This window comes from Salmo trutta, chromosome 37, assembly GCF_901001165.1.
Source record: "Salmo trutta chromosome 37, fSalTru1.1, whole genome shotgun sequence".
NCBI lineage: Eukaryota > Metazoa > Chordata > Actinopteri > Salmoniformes > Salmonidae > Salmo > Salmo trutta.
In genome coordinates, this window is record NC_042993.1 from 18,305,015 (window position 1) to 18,328,636 (window position 23,622).

Genomic DNA, 23,622 nt, shown 5'->3' on the forward strand with positions numbered 1-23,622 from the left:
TAAAACCTATTCAGCTCTATATTACTTCACCATTCCTTTCCTGTGTGGGATATAAGTAGAGAAGACCTGATGTGTCACCACAACCTTATAGATTTATACTGCAGTCCATATTATACCGACCCTAAGAGGCTAGTAACCAGTATTAACCAGAAATCTAGAGTTAACACATCCCTGATGTAAATGTTGTGCTTTTAATGCACTTGTAATGTGTGTGTGAGAGTGGCTGAAGCGTGACATTGCGTGTGTGTGTGTGTGTGTGTGTGTTAGTGAGAGAATGAGAGTGGCTGAAGAGGGGCATTGCCTGTGTGTGTGTAGCTTGGGTCTCTCAGCAGCTTGTCCCTGGGTAATTACATCACAAGTCCTGAGTCATCCTGGAGGTCCACCACTGAATGAGAATAGTGTTCAGAAAGAACAGGAAGACAACCCAGCACGCCCCCCCCTCTCTCTCTGTCTTTCTCTTTCCTTCTCTGCCTCTCTCTTTCTCCCTCCCCTCTCTTCCCCTTCCTTCCTTTCATTTTCCCTCTCTCTTTCTCCCCTCCCTCCATCCCTCTCGCTCTTTCTTCCCCCCTCTCTCTTTATCACCTCACACACAAGGAAATATTTTCTCTTTTAGAAAAAATAAGTGGAGTAGGTCAAGGAAGCGTGCCATGTCTCCTCAGTCCTCATCACTCACTTGAATGTCTTTCTGTTCCTTTCATCACATTGGGATGCAATGTTGGATTGAAACATTTTCCACTTAGAGGTTGAGAGGTTAGGTTCCTGCTCTTGTTCGATTAAGTTAAGACCATGTGCTCCAATTCTCTACCCCCTGAAGTGTGTACTTGTTAACTCCTCTACACACATGTCAAAGCACATGACTCCTCTCCTCATAATATCCAGTACAGTATGTATTCTAGGATAATAACACTATGTAACAGTGATGTAATAGGCATAGTGGTGTAGTACTGGTTGTGCTATCTCATTCCACATAAGGAGTGTTAGCTGCTGGCAGTAGTCGTGTGTCCTGTTGTAGTACACCATGGTAGGTATGTGACATGGGGTTTTCCTCACTGACTCACCAGGCAGGCCAGTAGTGAGGTAGTGATAAGTCAATGAGGAGAGGGGTGTGGCTGCAGTGACAACTGGAAGTCTAGTATAGTGGCATGTACACTACACATAGTCCTACTACTACTACTTACCACTATCACAGAACATTCTTGTCTCTTCTTTTCTCTCTCTTTCTCTCTATTTCTTGTTCTCTCCCACCTCTCTCACTATTGTCTGTCTCTGTGTGTCTGCTCTCTTTCTCCTTTACTATTTCTCTCCCTCCCCTCTCTCTTTCACTATCTCTTCCTCTACTTATCTGTCTCTTTCATCTTTCTCACCCTCTCTCTCTCTCCATTCAATTTCAATTTAAGGGGCTTTAATGGCATGGGACTCTCTCTTCCTCTCACCCCCTCCTCTGTCTCGTCATACTCCCCTGCCATAGCCCCACTCTCTTTAAGGCTTTATGGTGCTTTCAAGACAACTGGAAACTCAGAAGTCAGAGATTTCCCAGTTTCGAGTTCCCAGTTGTTTTGAACATGGCAATAGTAGTGAAACCCTAAATCATCCTCCCTGACCACTATGGCTGCTTCCTGCTTCCTACACTGGAAGGAAGGGAACTGTTATTTAAGACCTCCCATTATCCTCCTTCTCCCTTCAGCATAGTGTTTGTATATAGATATTGACCCAATGAGATGAGAGGATGTTGAAAGGACATTGGCTAAATGTCTACTCCAGACGGGGTGGGGCAGAGCCTTTGTCAGTCCAGTCAGTGGGGTATTAAGTATCTGAAGTAAAACAAAAAAAAGGGGGTTGGGGGGTGAACGGAATAGTGAAAACACTAAGTTTCCGGGTTTTGTTCTTTTGAGAGAAAGAATGTTGGCATGAAGCTAGACTCGAGGGGAGGCCAACGAGAAGTTCAAGTACTCAGGTTTGTTTCATTTAGCCCGTAATGAGCCTTGCGCTGTCGTGAGAGAGATTTCTGACTGCAAAGTTCAAAGCTGAGCCACGGAGAGAAAAAAGAAAAGAAACAAGCCCTCACTTGAAACTTCAGAACATGTTGGGAGGTTAAAACGACGGCTTCTTTCGCTCTGCCCCACTCCCCTCTTAAATGATCATTTTCACTTTTACTCAAAAAGAATCTGAAAGCTATTCAGAGCTGCAGCCTGATAAAGTTGTCTGTGTCTGTGCATGACTGTGCGTCTGTCTGTGTGTGCGTGTGAGAGAGAGAGAGAGGTTATGCGAGTGTGTGTCTGTGTGGGAATGATTACATCAGCCTGAGCGAGCCCTATGATTGGTTAAGGAAGTGTGGTTTGATTCACTACCTAAAAGCCCATGGCTGTAACCCTTTGTGAGGGAAGCAGAGGGAAGTTGTCAGCTAGCCGGACTGGAAATAGTGCCATCTGCTTGCTTTGTCCTGCACTAGGCAGAGGAGAGGAGATTATGTGACAGGTACCATAACAGGCAGTCGCTGACAGAGAGGAAGGAACTGTGCTGTACTACAGTCTTTTTTTCGACCAAGTTGTGGAGAGGGTTGTTCATCTGTGTGTGTTCTGTGCGGAGGCAGGCTCACTCCAAAAATGCCATCGTGCTCTCCGGACTGCTGCCTATTACAGGCCGTAGAGGTAAGCTCTTAGAGACATATTTAACCGCTTTTCCCTTTTTCTCTGAAGTCTGATAAAGGTTAGCTGAGATGAGGGTCAAAGTATATGCTATAAAGGTCGAAGATAATTTGTATTTTTTTAAAGATATGATGAGCGAGGAGGGAATATTGGAGAGGCTCAGAATTAATCGAAGCCCGCTTGAAAGGAGAAATTGTTTTTTCTTTCCTGTCGAAAGAAGATATGATGTTCTGTTGTAAGGCTTTGAATTTGTTGAAGCTATAGCTGGAGAAGGGAATGAGAATGTATTTTTCTAAGACATCATGTTCAAAGTGTGTGTACTGTAGCCTAAGTGGGAAAGCTAAGAAAGCTAAATTCCTACTAAAATCTATTTGGGAGAACCAGAGGAAATAGGATCTGTGCTCAGACGGGGATTTATCAGGCTTTATCCATAGTTTTTATTAATGCGCTATATTCCTCTATAGTATCTTTCTATACAGTATCTTGTTCTATATTGTGTCATTCTATACACAATTTTTCTATACAGTATCTATCTATACATTGTATCTCTATACGCAATCTTTCTATGCAGTATCTTTCAGTATCTTTTTATACAGTATCTTTCCATACAGTATTTATCTACTGTATTTGTCTATACTGTATCTTTCAGTGTTTATACAGTATCTTTCTATACTGTATTTCTGTACAGTGTATTTATATACAGTGTCTTTCCATACAGTGTCTTTCTATACATTATCTTTCTATACAGTATCTTTCTATACAGTGTCTTTCTATACAGTATATTTCTATACATTATCTTTCTATACAGTATCTTTGTGCCTAATTCTGTCAGTGGATAATCTCTATGGAAACAGGTGGTGTGGATTGAAGGACTAAAACAGTCCCCTTAGTATTTAAGCTTGAAGTATGATTCTGATGAGTGTCACATTTGTTTTTATAACCTATATTTTCCCACAAACCGCTGCCAGTGAGAATGGATTGTATATGTCTGATATGCTCAAACACACATGGTTATGAATGAAAGTAAATTAGGTCTTGGTACTATATTGCAAATGTTGGGCTATCTAGTTATGCTTTCTATGTAAAACTGTGCCTGTCTACTCCTGAACTATGCGTCTCATCTATCTGAATTATGTCTGTCTGCCAACGAGGTTGTGTCTGGGAATAGTTCTAACATGAAAGGGCCTTTTCTTTCCCCTTTTAGATTATAAACATTTTCAGCGAGGACGGCATGGGGAAAGTAGTGGAAATACCAGCCGACATGACTGCAAGAGATCTTTGCCAGCTCCTCGTGTACAAAAGCCATTGTGTGGACGACAACAGTTGGGCACTTGTTGAGCATCACCCTCTTCTCGGACTAGGTAAGTGGCAACCTGGTGTGCTGGATGGGTGGGCTGGTGGGCAGGCTGGCTGGCAGGACATAGCCTAGCGCTCCCTCCCCCTCAGCCCTCGCTCTGTGAGAAGCCAACTGGATAATGAACATGTTCTCCTGCTCATGTTAAAGTCAACAGAGGTCTCGCTATGGAAACTAAGAGTCATCATAAATAATAGATAGCCTACATCTATAGCCTATATTTTCTCTTGTATATCATTATTTTGGTTAACAGTCGTTAGCTGCCTGTCTGTGCCTGCTCTTAGTCTTTTAGACGGAGCACTATGGGCCCTGTTAGAGGAAGTTCACTATGTAGGGAATAGGGTGCCATTTGAGATGCAGTCTGAGACAACGGGCTCTTGGTGCAGGACCGGGAACCCTCCTGACATCACTCTCCCAAACCTTAGTTTGTTAACGTACCTGAGAACGGATATACGATCACTTACAGTTAGAGATAAGAATGTACCATAATATGGTCACGTGTAATAATATGGTAAGAGATGTTCTTTATTATCTAATTCTGGACCAGGAGTAGCGATCACTGGATCATACAGGTACCTTGCTCTGTCTAGTTACTGTATATCTAGTCCCCCCCCATGCTAGTCAACATTTGTACAGGGACTTTACTTTGGGCTTATACCATAGCTGAACAGGATAACGCTAGTCTCACTGAATGTTAGATTAATTGAAATTAGGTTGTGTAAGTCAAGACGTGGAACACTTAATGTGGCGGCATTGTAGTGTTTTGTTAGAGTTCTTAGAAGCAGAATGTTCCAAACTTCAACCCCCTAAGGAACGAGCAATTATAAAACACATGTTGTGTCTGGGCTTATCTTCGTTATAGCAGATGGGTAAAATGAAAGTACTGTATTTCTGGGAATGTTTAGGTCTAAACACTGAAATATAGGCTACACAATATGTACGCACAACATAAAGGGTAACAATTATATGGAGTATTATTTGCAGTAATTATTTAGGTTTTATGTTGCATGTGTGGAGATGGTGTAGTTCATATTGATATGTGTCTGAATTATCCAGGTTTTGAATATTTTTTTAATGAATTTGCTTATAAACATCAATTTCCTTTTGATATCCTGAGCGCATTATAGTCCAAAGGAAATTGCATAGTTATTTCAAAATCTTTAAACTAATAACATTATATGGCGATTAGAACATAACAATATTACATATCTGAAGCACAGGCCTCTAAAGCTCTTAAAATTTCATCACATGATCTGTTCTGATTGGTTTGGTGTCAGCGCTGCCAAACCCGTGCTAAGTATAGTAGGGATAACCAGTATAACATCATCTCTCTACAATGGCAAAATTCTACAGACTTTTGTGCATCTCAAATGGCACTCTTTTCTTATAGTGAACTACAAGGCACTATATTGCACTATAAGGTGCCATTTGTACGCAACCTCCATTCGTTGTAAAAGGAACCAGGGCTGATCTGACCTTTTTAGAAGCCGCCTGAATGGAGCTAGGGCAGGCTCTCTATGGTGAGTCCAGTCCACTAGAGGCAAGGCAAGGTCACTCTTCCTAATTGCTCCTTAATCTGACCAGGCTTGTCCAGATAGGCCTTGTTGTATAAGAATGACATCCAGCCAATAAGATATGTTGCTTTCCCAACCTTGCTCCCAATCTCCTCACTAAGGAGGAAACTAGGAAAGACAGGGACACACACAGATCCAAAATGGAGACGGGGTCCCTGACTCCCTGGTATAAAGAAGACTAACGCTTCTTTCATTACTGAGTCATCTCTTCTCTTCAGAATGGGGGAGTCCAGAGGAGATAGTTGAAAGACAACCCCACAGTCAGTGGGGGTGTTTCCTTAGAGAAAGAAAGAGAGCGAGAGAGAGAACGAGCGAGAGAAGGCCACTGTCAGTCATCGGGTGAATAGAATAGCTGATAAGAATAATGGCCAATGACCCTCCCTCAGCTTCCCCCACAAAGGGTTACAACCTCTACAGGCTTTAAGCTAGTGAGTCAGGGGCTTGACTGACTCATGGTCAGAGAGGAAGTGACTCACCAAAGAGCCTCAGTAAAGGCAAGGTAGAGGAGGTACTGGATTGGCTCTCCATTTTTTGGGATATAAGCGGACTGGAATCTAACCAGGTTGCAACATCAGTATGAAACTACACACATAGTTTCTGAAAACGTCCACATTGTCTATTTCCTCTTTCTCTCCCTCTTAATGAGTGAGAGAATCTTACTGCTTGTCCAAGAAAGCCTGGGCCCTTCCTCCCCATTCCCCAGTGTCTCCTTTCCTGCTGCCAAAATCTATTTAGGAATCCTGCTTCCACAGTTGGATGTGAAACATGTGTTCCTGCAGAGAGAGCAGGGGCCAGGCAGGGTCAGTGGTCCAGGCAGACAGCAGGGCCTGTATAGCATAGCAGCATAGTCCCACTAATTGTTTGAGAGAGGGGGGAGTGAATGTATGCTCAAGACATCGACAGGATGGGGGGAGATGAATATAGCAGGGTTCGGGTCAATTCCAGTCAATTCAAAAAGTAAACCAAATTCCAATTCCAAATGTTCATCTCTGAAAAGCAGTGAAAATAATTGGAATTGGAATTTCAGTGTACTTCCTGAATTGACTGGAATTGAAATGGAACTGACCCCAACCCTGGAATATAGTAAGAACATGCTGATTTGTCTGCAAGTTTTGGATAAGATAAGGGGTGTGTGGGGTGGAGGGTTAGGGAGAGGGGGTGGGCAGAGTAGGCAGGGAGTGGGTTATGGGTGAGGAGGGGTGTGTGTGTGTGGGGGGTTCATAGGCAGAACTGCTTGTTCTTTCATCGTTTGCCTTATACACACAATGTTCAGGAAATGAAAATTAAAACTTTGACATGTGATAGTGTCCTTATTGTAGGCTTCCATTTGATAACTAACTCCTCTCTCTCTCCCGACAGAGAGGTGCTTGGAGGACCATGAGCTGGTGGTACAAGTGCAGGCATCCATGACCAGCGAGGGCAGATTTCTGTTCAGGAAGAACTATGCCAAATATGAATTCTTCAGAAATCCCTTGGTAGGTTGTTTTTTTGTTCGTTTGTTTCCAAAGAATCCCAGAGCTCGCCTGCAGAGTTTTTCCTTGTCCTATTTATATCCTCTACATGTGTAAACAGTTACATCAAGCTAAACAGCCTGGATGTTATTTTTTGTTTACAAGCAATGCATTTGTTAAATGAGTGACGAATGTTTGGTTGTGCTTGTTAAATGTTGCATATTACCCAGAAAAATCATCCTTCCCTCACTTTATAGTAAAGTACCCACTCACACTCCAAAAAATTAAACAGAATGTGATAACACTGTTAGACTGGTGGATATAACTGTCCTGGACTCAGAAAGGTTAAACCAGTTTGAAAAGTTATGAGACAAATGTTATTGTTTAATGTTTTTCATTTGGGAAAAGGGATTCATTTAATGTCTCTTGGTGTTCCACCGCCATCCTTCTGATTTTCCTATTACCCACAACCTTCCCTTTCTCACTTACCAACAGAATTTCTTTCCCGAGCATATGGTTGCATGGTGCCAGGAAACAAATGGTGCAATCCCACCGTCTCAACTTTTACAGGTATGTACCGTAGAACCATAAAGACTCCACTACCTCAGCATACTGCGTACTTCAGTCTGTGTTGTGTACTGTATGTCTGATCTCACCTTTGACCTCCTTGTGCATGTCTTGTCAGAGAACAGACTGTAACACTTGATGTTCTGTTGACATACGAGTGTCTTTGCACACGCAGGCCAGGTGTGCCTAACAGAAAGATAAACAGACAGACAGACATTACAGCTTCTGAGGGAAGCAACTGTGAGAGGAGAGTAAAGGAACGTACTGAATGTTAAAGCACAGCACGTCAGGCCATCATCCTCCCATCCTGCGCCAGGCAGCACAGCGTAGATGCACGGTGCCTTTAAAGACCTGAGGCTCTAATGGAATGAAGTTTACATGTTCAGCCTGCAAATGTAGTAGTGTGACAAAGCGTTATTAAAAGAGCCATGACTGGAATCCATCCACTATGACAGAAAGCTTTTAAAATGATACCATCCCTGACATGGTCAGTTTTAAGGAGCAGGCTGGGTGCGGTTCCAGGAATCCAGTCGGAATCAAATCAAGTCAGATCATAAACAGTGGATCACTTAAAGGTGCACTGCTCAAAAATTGCTACGCCATTTCTTGGTTACAAAAATTGGAATAGTTAGCCTACTTTCAGTCATTGTGTAGAGAATCAGTGTTCCGTCTAAACCGCCGTGAAATATGTTTTCCATAACCAAAAATATTGTATTTTCAGCTATTTGAAGCTGGTGTACAAAGCCAGAAGTAAAAGACGCAAAAGCAGAACTTAAGAACGGGAAGCATAGAAATGGCACACATAAAACACATCTACCGCTTCTTAGACTTGCTTTCAATGAGAATGTCAGATCCTTAACTCACATTTCTATGTTAATTTGGTCGGGTCGTCGAAAAGTGACATATTGCAGCTTTAATTAGTATCTTGTCAGGTCAGGAGACAGTGTCTGAATGTGGCAGAGAGAGTTCTGTATTCTGCAGGGCATGTTAAAACCAGTAGGTGCTTATCTTACCGCTCCAGTCAGTTCTTGGAACAACTTGCTGTCAGAATCAGAACTCCTTGTTGAATTGTCTGTCTATAGTGTGTATGTGTCTTGGTTGATACTGTTACGCAAGACAGAACATCTGTCTGAACATTTCTCTCCCATGTTTAAGGTTGCTCATAAAAATTGGTATCACAAGAATGCCAAGATTGTTCGTTATATAAATGTTTGTTTTCTGGCTAGGAAGGAAGGCGGTGGAGGTTTATTTCTCCGAGCCCCATGAAAATGATGATATTTGATGATGATAGCTGTGTGCTAAAGCCTTCTTCTCTCTCTCCTTCTCTCAGAATTTCTTGAACTCCAGCAGTTGTCCTGAGATCCAGGGCTTTTTATACGTGAAGGAGATGGGCAGGAAATCCTGGAAGAAGCTGTACGTGTTCCTTAGACGCTCAGGGCTTTACTTTTCTACAAAAGGAACGTCAAAGGTACATGGCCTTCTCTCTTCTACGGTATGCTTAGCACACTTAACTCTGTTAGTATTAGGCTTGTATTGCCGAATCCTTGAGCCAATATCTCACATTTAAACTGCGCTAGTAATAGCCTACAAAGTCTAATACTTTAGTTGTTAGTTAAGAGGCTGCTTACCTCAATCATCAGTGTACATACTTGCTGCTCAGAGTTGCCTGCTCTATGTCCCATACAACCACACAAGCTGCTATTGATTTGAGTGGACCTCTGCTCTCTGTTACCTCCAGGCTTAAGTTTGTTCGTGATGAAATGACATCGGCTATTGATTTATCCTCCACAGGAGCCCAGGCATTTACAGTTACTAGCAGACCTGGAGGACAGCAATGTCTTCACAGTAACAACAGGCAAGAAGCTACACAGTGCGCCGACAGACTACGAGTTCTGTATAAAGGTGCGTTCAAGAGAAAGAAAAGCCTCTGCACACGAGGCATTGCAAGTCATTCAGATGCTCATATGTTGTCTATTATTCCGCTGTCTTCTATGGAGGACAAGCCGTCTCCTATTACAGTTATTGAACAGTATCGTGTCTAGACTGTCTGCTTCCCAAATGGTGCTCTATATAGGGAATAGGTTGCCATTTGGTAAGCATCCTGTATCTTGCTGAGACATGCCTGACAAGAGGCAGGCCTCGCTGCCATTGTGTGCTCTGTGTTGACCCACTTTCTGGCTATATAATAAATGGATAGAGAATGAAAAACCAAAATCCAATTTTATTCTGCAACATGATCAGGGTTGGAAAGGTTCCTTTCTAAATGATTGGGCTCATTGCTTTGAGTAAGAAAAATAAATGCTGCTCTCATGGAATGGCATGCTTTGTGCACTCCTGAAAAGTGCTATTTGCGTGTAAAAAATGTATGCCATATGCCTATTGTTTACGTTTTTGTTGGTGACACTTTGGTATCTGGATAATTTGCAGCTGTTTAAGTCTATCGAATTGTGTGAGTTTGATCATGTATCCATTAGGCCCATGGGCATTTTGAATCAGCACAAATTAGATTGAGCAATAAAAGCCCCACTCGTGGTCTTCTTAAATGAAACTTGTTTTTGACAGTATGGAGCACAATACCACAGAGGAGTTTAGAAGGGAGCAACTCAAACTTTTATTTCGTAGGCTGGGATCCGCACTATGCAGCTGTTGAGGGAGTGCATTTTTTCACTCACTGTCCACTGGTTGAAAAAACAATAATTTATAGGCAGCTTAAACTTCTTCAATTCAACCATTATTGGGTTAAAATACACATATACATTTGTGAACAGCCATCCACAACAACCACAAACCGTAATGAACAAATAGCTAACAGAGAGAGCAGCAGTGTAATTCACATCAATGTACAATGCCTTGCAAAAGTATTCATCCCCCTTGCCGTTTTTCCTATTTTTTTGCATTACAACCTGTAATTTAAATAGATTTTTTTCATGTAATGGACATACACAAACTAGTCCAAATTGGTGAAGTGAAATGAAAAAAAATGACGGAAAAGTGGTGCGTACATATATATTCACCCCCTTTGATATGAGGCCCCTAAATAAGATCTGGTGCAACCAATTACCTTCAGAAGTAATGTAATAAGTTAAATAAATTCCACCTGTGTGCAATCTAAGTGTCACATGAGTCGATATACACCTGTTCCGAAAGGCCCCAGAGTCTGCAACACCACTAAGCAAGGGGCACCATGAAGACCAATGAGCTCTCCAAACAGGTCAGGGACAAAGTTGTGGAGAAGTACAGATCAGGGTTGGGTTATAAAAAATATCTGAAACATTGAACATCCCACGGAGCACCAAAAAATCCATTATTAAAAAAATATGGCAGCACAACAAACCTGCCAAGAGAAGGCCGCCCACCAAAACCCACGGACCAGGCAAGGAGGGCATTAATCAGAGAGGCAACAAAGAGACCAAAGATAACCTTGAAGGAGCTGCGAAGCTCCACAGTGGAGATTGGAGTATCTGTCCATAGGACCACTTTAAGCCGTACACTCCACAGAGCTGGGCTTTACGGAAGAGTGGCCAGAAAAAGCCAATGCTTAAAGAAAAAAATAAGCAAACACGTTTGGTGTTCGCCTAAAGGCATGTGGGAGACTCCCCAAACATATGGAAGAAGGTACTCTGGTCAGAGGAGACTAAAATGTAGCTTTTTGGCCATCAAGGAAAACACTGTCTGGCGCAAACCCAACACTGCTTATCACCCCGAGAATATCCATCCCCACAGTGAACTATGGTGGTAGCAGCATCATCGGCAAGGACTGGGAAACTGGTCAGAATTGAAGGAATGATGGATGTTGCTAAATACAGGGAAATTCTTGAGGGAAACCTGCTTCAGTCTTCCAGAGATTTGAGACTGGGACAGAGATTCACCTTCCAGCAGGACAATGACCCCAAGCACACTGCTAAAGCAACACTTTAGTGGTTTACATTTAAATGTCTTGGAATGGCCTAGTCAAAGCCCAGACCTCAATCCAATTGAGAATCTGTTGTATGACTTAAAGATTGCTGTACACAAGCGGAACCCATCCAACTTGAAGGAGCTGGAGCAGTTTTGCCTTGAAGAATGGGCAACAATCCCATTGGCTAGATGTGCCAAGCTTATAGAGACATACCCCAAGAGACTTGCAGCTGTAATTGCTGCAGAAGGTGGCACTACAAAGTATTGACTTTGGAGGGGTGAATAGTTATGCATGCTCAAGTTCTTTTTTTTGGTCTTATTTCTTGTGTTTCACAATAAAAAATATTTTGCATCTTCAAAGTGGTAGGCATGTTGTGTAAATCAATTGACACAAACCCCCAAAATATAAATTTTAATTCCAAGTTGTAAGACAACAAAATAGGAAAAATGCCACGGGGGTGAATACTTTCGCAAGCCACTGTAGATATCAATAATATGTGATATCCGTATTGCCTGTAGGCTACACCACTGCTGTCGTCTTTACCTCCAAGCATTTATTCAAGTTGGATCATCTTTGGACTGTAGCCTACAAAAGCCCATTCCTGCTCTTTTCCCGCAATCCATCTAACGCATTTGGTGTGTCATCATACAGTGAGGGAAAAAAGTATTTGATCCCCTGCTGATTTTGTACGTTTGCCCACTTACAAAGAAATGATCAGTCTATAATTTTAATGGTAGGTTTATTTGAACAGTGAGAGACAGAATAACAAAAAAAACATCCAGAAAAACACTTGTCAAAAATGTTATAAATTGATTTGCATTTTAATGAGGGAAATAAGTATTTGACCCCCTCTCAATCAGAAAGATTTCAGGCTCCCAGGTGTCTTTTATACAGGTAATGAGCGGAGATTAGGTGCACACTCTTAAAGGGAGTGTTCCTAATCTCAGTTTGTTACCTGTATAAAAGATACCTGTCCACAGAAGCAATCAATCAGATTCCAAACTCTCCACCATGGCCAAGACCAAAGAGCTCTCCAAGGATGTCAGGGACAAGATTGTAGACCTACACGGCTAGAATGGGCTACAAGACCATCGCCAAGCAGCTTGGTGAGAAGGTGACAACAGTTGGTACGATTATTCGCAAATGGAAGAAACACAAAAGAACTGTCAATCTCCCTCGGCCTGGGGCTCCATGCAAGATCTCACCTCGTGGAGTTGCAATGATCATGAAAATGGTGAGGAATCAGCCCAGAACTACACGGGAAGATCTTGTCAATGATCTCAAGGCAGCTGGGACCATAGTCATCAAGAAAACAATTGATAACACACTACGCCGTGAAGGACTGAAATCCTGCAGCGCCCACAAGGTCCCCCTGCTCAAGAAAGCACATATACATGCCCGTCTGAAGTTTGCCAATGAACATCTGAATGATTCAGAGGACAACTGGTGAAAGTGTTGTGGTCAGATGAGACCAAAATGGAGCTCTTTGGCATCAACTCAACTCGCCGTGTTTGGAGGAGGAGGAATGCTGCCTATGACCCCAAGAACACCATCCACACCGTCAAACATGGAAGTGGAAACATTATGCTTTGGGTGTGTTTTTCTGCTAAGGGGACAGGACAACTTCACCGCATCAAAGGGACGATGGACGGGGCCATGTACCGTCAAATCTTGGGTGAGAACCTCCTTCCCTCAGCCAGGGCATTGAAAATGGGTCGTGGGTGGGTATTCCAGCATGACAATGACCCAAAACACACGGTCAAGGCAACAAAGGAGTGGCTCAAGAAGAAGCACATTAAGGTCCTGGAGTGGCCTAGCCAGTCTCCAGACCTTAATCCCATAGAAAATCTGTGGAGGGAGCTGAAGGTTCGAGTTGCCAAACGTCAGCCTCGAAACCTTAATGACTTGGAGAAGATCTGCAAAGAGGAGTGGGACAAAATCCCTCCTGAGATGTGTGCAAACCTGGTGGCCAACTACAAGAAACGTCTGACCTCTGATTGCCAACAAGGGTTTTGCCACCAAGTACTAAGTCATGTTTTGCAGAGGGGTCAAATACTTATTTCCTTCCCTCTTTAGAATGCAAATCATTTTATAACATTTTTGACATGTGTTTTTCTTGATTTTTTTGTTGTTATTCTGTCTCTCACTGTTCAAATAAATTCTTCCATTAAAATTATAGACTGATCATTTCTTTGTGAGTGGGCAAACATACAAAATCAGCAGGGGATCAAATACTTTTTTCCCCTCACTGTAGTGGTCTCAGACTTACTCAGGCAGAAAAACTTAAAAGTGCGCCTTTTTCAATGCTGATTTAAATGTCATTGAGACAACAGAAAGGTATCAAAGAATTTCTGAATTTTGAAGTAATCTAGTTTTTCAAAACTATCTGTAATCTGATTACAATATTTATGCTCGTAACATAATGGATTACAGTTTTTTGGCGGGGTTTTCTCTCACCAACCCTGAACAACATCAACTATCATCTCATGGGATATGTCAGTGTACGAGGGAGGAGTGTTTTAGTACAACCATACTGTCTGAATGGTTGTTTCTAATGATGAGGTGTTTGTTTGGTCTCTCTAATTGGTTGTTGTGTGTTAATTGACAGCCCAACAAGAGGACTGAGCTGAAAGAGTTGAGGATGTTGTGCACTGAAGATGAACAGAGCAGAACGTCCTGGATGACAGCCTTCAGACTCTTCAAGGTACCAATTCCATGGCAACAATCCCTCAATACACTGCAAAGTAGTGCCTCAGTTATACCAGAGGGTTGTATCAGATGCAAGTTCACTTCACATGGGTTGTTGTGAGAGTCACTTATAGCATGCTAATTTGAATACTATCTATCTTTATGAATTTTATCAATATTTTGGAAGGTTAGCTATTGGTTGACTTCACCCAAACAAAAGCAAACGTTTTCATTTGTGGATACTCTCCTTATTCTTCACAGTATGGAATAGTCCTCTATCAGAACTACAAGATTCCTCAGCAGAGAAAGACTCTGTCACACTTTTCAACACCAGTGGTAAGCCTCTCCTTTTAGCGCCTTACTGCCACCATGCCAGCCAAACTGTTGTTAACATCCAGACTCTTTCTCGGTTGTCTTTCTTGACTCTTTGTCTCCTCTATTCGGTGATTCGAACCAGCGACCTTTCGGTTACTGGCCCAACACTCTTAACCGCTAGGTTACCTGTCCAGTGCGTTTTGAGAAGGAAGTGAGGAGAGAGGAGGACTTCAATGACAGACAATTGAGAAAGAGCCCTAGTACGGTAACAGGGCATTTTCTACATTGGAAGTGTATTGACATTGGTACTGCTTTGTCTCCCTCTAGCGGAGTGTGTCTGAGAATTCTCTGGTGGCTATGGATTTCTCAGGAAGGATAGGCAGGGTGATCGACAATCCCTTGGAGGCCCAGAGCGCTGCCATGGAGGAGGGTTATGCCTGGAGGGTGAGTCTCCTTCTACAACTCTACTACAATGTTACTATTCCAATGGTTCTACAACAATAATGCAACCTTACTTCAACGTAGCTACATTACAGCAATGTTACTACAACCTGACCACAATGCGACTGCAACGTTATTAAGATATTACAATGCTTATATGACCTTATGGTCAGAAAGAAAAGTTACTGCTGTTGGTGATTTAGAAATAATCTAAGCAAGAGTGCAACAACTTTTCTTTGAGTCATGCTTGTCACAAAGCTATCATGCTATCCGTCACGCAGCTGTACCAATGAGGTAAGAGCCTTTTATTAACAAACTAATCCATGTTTGTTTGTTCTGTATCTCAGAAGAGAAGTCAACGGATGAACATTCTAGGTAGTCCCAGTCCACTACATCCCTGTGTATTAAGCTCAGGTAATTCAACAACAAATTCACACAATCCCTCTTATTTGAGTTGGCTACATTCTGTGTAGATAAAAGCCTTGTTCCTGTCCTAAAGCTCTCCTTTCCACGTCCACGTCCAGTTATTCACAGAACACAGCTGTGGTTCCATGGGCGGATAACGCGAGAAGAGTCCCATCGGATGATCCACCAACAAGGCCAGGTGGACGGGTAAGGCTCCTCAGTCGCTGCAACCACACAGCCAACCGGTTATTTAATTGGGATTTATTTGATTATTGAAGTGTCTTGCATCTTCAGAATGCCCAGCCCACATGCCAATGTATGTTGGATTTAAATTTGTAAATTTGACAGACGTTGAAGTTTTCACCAAAGACTGATTTTCCCCCTTTTCTGCTCAGGTTGTTTCTGTTGAGGGACAGTCAAAGCAACCCAAAGGCCTTTGTCCTCACACTGTGCCATCACCAGAAAATCAAGCATTTCCAGATCTTACCGGTAAGTGAGCTTTATCTTGCCTCTGGGCTTCTACTCTCTTTGACCTCCCCATCTCTCTTATGTCTACAAGCACACTAGAAAACCAAGTAAAACAGTCAACAATTTTATGGAGTAAAGTAACTTTTGTTGTTCATTACTTCCTCTTGTTCTCACCTGACTGTTGTCTCTATGGCCCGTCCTGCAGTGTGAAGAGGACGGCCAGATCTTCTTCAGCCTTGACGACGGGTCCACCAAATTCACCGACCTGATCCAGCTGGTGGAGTTCTACCAGCTCAACAGAGGAGTCCTGCCTTGTAAACTCAAGCACCCCTGCACCCTCGTAGCCTTATGACCCCTGACCTATGACTTGACCGGACTCTGCCTAAAAACAAACTCAAGACTTTTTCTTTAGGAGAAGCTAAAGTGATGAACTCATGTTGTTGTGGATGTGTCATGAGCTGCCAGAGACTGCGGATGGAACGGGAAGGAGTGGTTGGTGGGTTAGGACGGACGCTAGTGGACTTCAGTGACCTCTGTGTTTCGGAAGGAAGGAGGAGATAAAGAAGCAAAAATTAAAGCAAAAAGATGCACCACGTTGTTATTAACTCTTATAAAAAACAAAAACATTTTCAAGTTTGTATTCATAGTCACCAATAAGCTCTGATCCACTGACAAGGTTTAGTGACAGTTTATGAGATCAAAGGAGTTTTTATTTTCCTTGTACAATCATCAGGACTTTGTTTAGTCTGGGCCACTTTTTACATAATGAAAGTATTTTTTTGTTACAAATCATCTATACTACAACCTTTTTTTGAAAAGCTTATTGTTGTCTAGTTTGGCGCTTGTGAAACTGGGAACAGGCCTTTCCACACTGACTGAAGAAGAATTCCTCTACTGTCTCATTCTTCTCATTACCAACAATGGCAAATCTCTCCTGTGTTGGAGGGATGGATGGACAATCTGATATTCGTAAAAAGAACATCATGAGACAGATCACGAGGCCAGCTGTCTGTCAGGCTGTGGGAAAGGAGAGGCTGGAGCTGGTAACTTAGGATGGAGCTGAAGGATACTCAAGGACTACACAGGATCCATTCATTCCTCTCTCATAGGACTCTCATTTCTTTCTTTCTTTGGTGACCTCACAGGCTTTTGTATTCATGACATTTTAGTACTGCATCATCAAATGTGTTCTTAGTCTGTTTTAGTTTCTTATCAGTAGTCTGGAGCGTATAGATTTCTAACAGTCACACAACAACAACTAAATCACTACATCCAGTTCAGTGTTAAATCAATCCATCATCAGCTCCACCATCCGGTGTTCCACATGAACTTCCCCCCAAAATATAAACTACTACAGGTATTCATTCACTCCTCATCTCATCCACTCATTTAAGTCCACGTAATAGATAGCTGTTGAGGTCCACGCTGCTAGCCTAGTCCTATACTGTGTGCTATAACCAACCCTTCTATTGTTGGCTACAGTACGTATTCAGAATGGCGCTAGGCTACCAAGCTGCTCTTCAGGTGATAACAAAGCAACATAACAGCTAAGGAAGGCTCTGCTCTTGGGTCTCTCTTGGTGTCAACACAATAATAAAGCTATATGTAAAACATTGGAAAGCATATGGCCATCTTGTGGACTGTAATTCCATGTTGTACGCTCTCTGAAGACATGGTTATGATTATATGACTAAAATCTAACTTAGGCCACTGGGGCGGGAGGTTGCCACAGTTTTCTTTTAAACGTACCTGTTTGCATTCCCTCCGTCAGAACACAGGGAAATATAACCACTACACCAACCTGTTGTGATCCACTAGAGGGATCTGACTAGCTCAGAGTTGACGTGTACAGTCCAAGGTCGGTCTGTCTTGTGCTGTCTGTAGAATGCAACTGGAATCAATCGACTCATCTGCTACGAGGACCCATCTCCATAATCCAAGGGTGCATCCCAAATGGTACCGTATTCCCTACATAGTGCATTACCTTACTTTTGACTAGGGCCCGTAAGACTTTGGTCAAAAGTAGTGCACTATAATCGGGAATAGAGTGCCATTTGGGATTCACACCAAGTCCATTCATTTTAGACTTGTTGCTTATCTTTTCCATGATGTGATTGAATGATTGTTTTTCGAACAGACACTGTGAATCCCTAGTAATGGATGATAGCCTGAAGTGGAAGGGTTTTTACTGTCCAGCCTTGTCCAAGGTTGCAGTGAACACACAGATTTGTAAAGATGTTTTTACCTGTAATGCAACATTAAGAAAGAGCCATCTTTTTATTTATGGTGTCTTAAGCTAGATAGATTCAGATACAGAATATTAGCCACACTATCTACAAGTTCTGCACAATGACATTTCAAAAAAGAAGATGCAATGACTCAATCATTTCAAGTATTGTTTCACAAATGTATTTATTTACCTGGATGTGAGTGATTACTTGAAATGTAGCTCTTTTCTCAGCGCTGTTCGGTACTGTTTTATCATTACCATGGAATGATTGAACTGCGCAATTATTACATAGCATCTATTACATAGCATCTATTACATAGCATCTATTACATAGCCTATATTTCACTCAAACTATTTTATCACCAACACTTACTATGAAGTAACGTTGAAAGCAAGTGGTGTTCCCTAATGTCATGGTTTTCATTCCAAATTGGTGTCAGTAGAAAAAGTGTGGGGAATAAAAGTCACTATTTCAGTCACAGTGCGTTTCACATCGATATTCAGTTTAATGCCTTTCTCGCAAACATTCTTCTACATTTAGGAAATCCTTTCACATAAACCGCTCAAGAATATTTCAAACGCACAGGTTGAATTAGATTACATATATTTTTTACATATTTAATCATTTGACATCTTCTTAAGTGTGACTTTCACTGATACTGTCAATCAAATTAATTTCATATCGAGATATTTAATTCGAATTGATTTTCAAATTTACACCGTTTTGAGCTGTCAGTTCAGTTGCTGTGTCCCTTTCATTACAGTTAGTCGTCTTCCATTTTACAGAACTTTCACTCTTTAAACTTTGCGTTAATCAGAACTTTGTTTCTTGTGTCAGAAGTGAAGCTATACCTTTACAATACTTGAGCCACAATTGCAAAAAACGAATTTGTGTATAGTACGTTAAATAGCCAAGTCTTTTCCACAACATAGTGTGCTATGCGTATTATCCAATGAAAAAGGCTTGGATGTGATGGCACCACTAGATGCCCCTTGCAGTACCTTTTTCCATGGAATTTTGAGAGTAACTTCAGAGCTACACTTCACTGTTTATTGGGTGTGACCAGAGCCATGAATATATAATATATGTTAATGTCTGGGTGTGGCATCATTATGACTATACAATGAGCAGGTTAGATGCCAAAGTTGCTTACTTCTCCTTTGCTAAATTCGGTCAAAACGTCAGACAATATATCTTCCCATTGGTCATAATGATTTCAGTAGAAATCAGTTAGGATTGCCTCCTCCGATGGTAATCTTAGCTGTACAATGTTATATGCAACTCATGTAAAAGTTGTGTACTGAATCAATGTACCATATTAGCATATGAAACCATGTAGATGCAACACTGTATTTAGGTTACAGATCACTATTATTACCGCATTGGCTTATTCTTAACTACTTATGAAATGAAGAAACTTGATTTATTTTTATCATTTGGTTTAATGTGCATATCGAGTTTATTTCTTAAATGTTTGTCATGTAAAAACCTCTTCACAAATGTCTGTAATATTGAAATGTTGCTGGTATGGAACTGGAGTTGGCTTGGGCATACAGTGTACATCTTTTCATAGTTCCTGCAAGTCATCTTAAGCTACTCAGACATCACTGACTTCTCAACACTAACTGTTTAGGCCTGTTAGATACAGATAGATAGGTGTTTTTTGTATTCAGAGGCGAGTTCTCTCACATAGTGGCTTGCCATGAACTAGTAGAATGTTACTAGTGACATTGAATCACCTGCAAAGTAGTGAACTGATGAAAGTGAATTAAGTAAAATGTACTTTTTTAATATTTCAGAGAAATGAATGTAACTGGGTTGCTCAGGGTTGACATGGAGCCTGTTGAAAACTGGTCATATCGTCAGACCAGTGAGATTTTGTATGTGCGACGTTGTGGAGTTCTGTTGATCAACTTGGGGTTAATAGTATTTCACCAAATAATTTTTTCTTTAGTAAGTAGTTTGGCCTTTATGATATTCTTTCAGAATACCAGTAGTTTCTCCCAAACAGTAGTACAGCACAGTTGATGTAAGGTGTCCTCTTTTCTCTTGTGTAAGTCTGTTTGTCTCAAGAAGCCTAAAACGCAGCAGGTGCCTCTGATGACCTTTTTCTCTGCACAAAACTAGAGCTGACTTTGGACCGTTCATGGGAACCTTTCCCAGTGATCGATAATGACTCTTGTGCTTTGCATATATTGTCACAATGCAAGATACAGTGACTGTACAAAGGAGTAAAGCAAATATATATAAATCTATATAAATATAAACGATTATGTATTTCAGGGATTGCAAAAAACAAGAACCTGTATCTCTTTTTAAGAGAAAGATCCTGTATTCATACTGTGCTTTGCTTCGATTTGTAAATAGCTGAATGGCTTATATATCTTCATTGTAACCTTTTCAGGTATTTTTGTACAAATAAGGGACTGATATGTTCTGTTTATTGTAATTAGAATAAAACATTAATACATTGTTATTAATTTAAGCTGCGCTGGTATTGTCTTGGTAGAGAAGTTTGACCTTTTTCCTCATTACTCAATTACCTTGAGTCCTAATCAAGGTAATTCCAAATGCATTTAAATCACTGTATTCTATTTGCAAATCATTCTGTTTCTTTTGAAAACTACTGCAAATGCTAATTATTATAGATGGCATTACAATTCCACTGCAACTTACCATGAGTTTAGTTATATATTTTCATCTAGCTGTCATAAATGTCTGCTTGAAATGTTCAACTGTACATTGGGTTATACTTCACCCTGTTTTCCCACTAGATGGAAGACAACCACTACGAATAGCGAATCAAATACTCTACTTAAGTGGGAAATCATCCGTTGAAACAATAGCAAAGCATATTCCCCGCACTGTTTCAGTAAAAAGCTGTGGGATTGGGCTGGAGTAACCACTCTCAAATTCATAGACAGAGATATGGATGCAAGGACTGACCATCCATGATATCAACATTATAGTTTTAATCATGTTTTAAGGCCATGTAGTTTGTTTACATTTTCTTTGTTTACAAACATTGGAGTAAAACAAGCTTATATTTTGGGTTCTGATGGGGTACGGCAGTTGAACTACGCTTATGAGGCATTTATAAGCTATATTCTTCAAGACTCAGTGGGAAGCTACATATCATTCATTTATAAGTCCAAAAATGGATTGCCCCTTTAAGGGACAAACGTCATGAACTAACACATTTCACATTTTAAGGATTGTTCACATGTCCCAACAATCAATTTTCATTCAAAAGCATCATGGATGTTGGCACAAAACTTGGGACAGTTTACTCGATACAGACCTAATTCTGCGTTAATAACATCTTGTAAGGTCGTAAATACAAGCATACAACTGTAAAGAAAAATCCACTTGACCTCCCCTCCAACAGGTAATTACTAGGAAACTGTTCTATTATCCCTGAGCTCCGACTTCTCCCATGCTGAACTCTGACATAACCCACTAAGGAAATGACCTCTACAACAGCATTTTCGGGAGTTAAATTAAACAAAACATTATTTTTAAAAAGCAATCTATTAATATGGTTGGTGAACACTATAATTTGTTTGTGAGCACTAGCTGTACTTGTAGTTTATGGTTGATGCAGCTTTTTTGCCATTAGCCAAACAATGTTTCTCAAGTTCAAGGGGGGGTGAATGCATCTAACTCATATTTACAACTTCACAATTGGTAATTACCACCTTGCCACTTGGTTATGAATGCAGCATAAGAATAGAGCAATCATCCAGGCCCCATAAGAGGATGTAGATAAAACAACATCCTGGTTATGCAGATGAGAATTGAGATGTATCATTTTATCAGGCAACATTCGCTCTGAGATAAAGGGTAGAGTTGCCACTTTCAAGGAGCGGGACTCTAGCCCGGAAGCTTATAAGAAATCCCGCTATGCCCTCCGACGAACCATCAAACAGGCAAAGCGTCAATACAGGACTAAGATCGAATCATACTACACTGGCTCCGATCGGATGTGGCAGGGCCCGCAAACTACTACAGACTACGAAGGGAAGCACAGCCGAGAGCTGCCCAGTGACACGAGCTTACCAGACGAGCTAAATAACTTCTACGCTCGCTTCGAGGCAAGTAACAATGAACATGCATGAGAGCATCAGCTGTTCTGGACGACTGTGTGGTCACGCTCTCCGCAGCCGATGTGAGTAAGACCTTTAAACAGGTCAACATTCACAAGGCCCATTATCCCAGAAACCTTAGACCCACTCCAATTTGCATACCATCCAAACAGATCCACAGATGATGCAATCTCTATTGCACTCCACACTGCCCTTTCACACCTGGACAAAAGGAACACCTATGTGAGAATGCTATTCATTGACTCCAGCTCAGCGTTCAACACCATAGTACCCTCAAAGCTCATCACTAAGCTAAGGACCCTGGGACTGAACACCTCCCTCTGCAACTAGATCCTGGACTTACTGACAAGCCGCCCCCAGGTGGTTAGGGTAGGTAACAACACGTCCGCACCGCTGATCCTCAACACAGGCCCCTTAGGGGTGCGTGCTCAGTCCCCTCCTGTGTACTCCCTGTTCACTCATGACTGCACGGCCAGGCACGACTCCAACACCATCATTAAGTTTGCTGATGACACAACAGTGGTAGGACTGATCACCGACAACGATGAGAAAGCCTATAGGGAGGAGGTCAGAGACCTGACCGTGTGGTGCCAGGAGAACAACCTCTACGTGATCAAGACAAAGGAGATGATTGTGGACTACAGGAAAAGGAGGACCGACTACGCCCCCATTCTCATCGACGGTGCTGTAGTGGAGCAGGTTGAGAGATTCAAGGTATTGGCGTCCACATCACCAACAAACTAACATGGTCCAAGCACACCACGACAGTCGTGAAGAGGACACGACAAAACCTATTCCCCCTTAGGAGACTGAAAAGATTTGGCATGGGTCCTCAGATCCTCAAAAAGTTGTACAGCTTGCACCATCGGGAGCATCCTGACTGGTTGCATCACTGTCTGGTATGGCAACTGCTCGGCCTCCGACCGCAAGGCACAACAGAGGGTAGTGCGTACGGCCCATTACATCACCGGGGCTAAGCTTCCTGCCATCCAGGACCTCTATATCAGGCGGTGTCAGAGGAAGGCCTTAAAAATTGTCAAAGACTCCAGCCGCCTTAGTCATAGACTTCTCTCTGCTACCGCACGGCAAGTGGTACCGGGGCACAAAGTATAGGTCCAAGTGGCTCCTAAATAGATTCTACGCCCAAGCCATAAGACTCTTGAACAGCTAATCAAATGGCTACCCAGACTATTTGCATTGCCCTCGCTGCTGCTACTCTCTGTTATTATCTATGCATAGTCACTTTAATAACTCTAGCTACATGTACATATTACCTCAATTACCTTGACATCGGTGCCCCGCACATTGACTCTGTACCGGTACCCCCGTATATAGCGCCGCTATTGTTATTTACTGCTGCTCTTTAATACATTTGTTATTCTTATCTATTACTTTTTGGGGGTATTTTATTAAAACTGCATTGTTGGTTAAGGGCTTGTAAGTAAGCATTTCACTGAAAGGTCTACACCTGTTGTATTC

General features: G+C 41.8%; 1 protein-coding gene across 5 annotated transcripts in view; it reads left to right on the plus strand.

Moving 5' to 3' along the window:
* The window catches only part of LOC115176393 (growth factor receptor-bound protein 10), a 100,870-nt gene extending 80,356 nt beyond the window's left edge, over nucleotides 1-20,514 (plus strand). For 4 of the 5 annotated variants that reach the window (XM_029736413.1, XM_029736414.1, XM_029736411.1 and 1 more), the window contains 12 exons: nucleotides 3,850-4,006; nucleotides 6,933-7,048; nucleotides 7,520-7,594; nucleotides 8,922-9,059; nucleotides 9,383-9,493; nucleotides 14,098-14,193; nucleotides 14,439-14,513; nucleotides 14,820-14,936; nucleotides 15,281-15,347; nucleotides 15,458-15,545; nucleotides 15,734-15,827; nucleotides 16,012-20,514. In XM_029736413.1, coding sequence (XP_029592273.1) covers nucleotides 3,850-4,006; nucleotides 6,933-7,048; nucleotides 7,520-7,594; nucleotides 8,922-9,059; nucleotides 9,383-9,493; nucleotides 14,098-14,193; nucleotides 14,439-14,513; nucleotides 14,820-14,936; nucleotides 15,281-15,347; nucleotides 15,458-15,545; nucleotides 15,734-15,827; nucleotides 16,012-16,158 — 1,281 coding nt within the window. In that variant the 3' untranslated portion in view covers nucleotides 16,159-20,514. Of the gene's footprint in view, nucleotides 1-1,471; nucleotides 2,649-3,849; nucleotides 4,007-6,932; nucleotides 7,049-7,519; nucleotides 7,595-8,921; nucleotides 9,060-9,382; nucleotides 9,494-14,097; nucleotides 14,194-14,438; nucleotides 14,514-14,819; nucleotides 14,937-15,280; nucleotides 15,348-15,457; nucleotides 15,546-15,733; nucleotides 15,828-16,011 lie in introns of those variants that run through there. The other variant, XM_029736415.1, reaches the window with a different exon arrangement.
* Nucleotides 20,515-23,622: the final 3,108 nt, after the last annotated feature.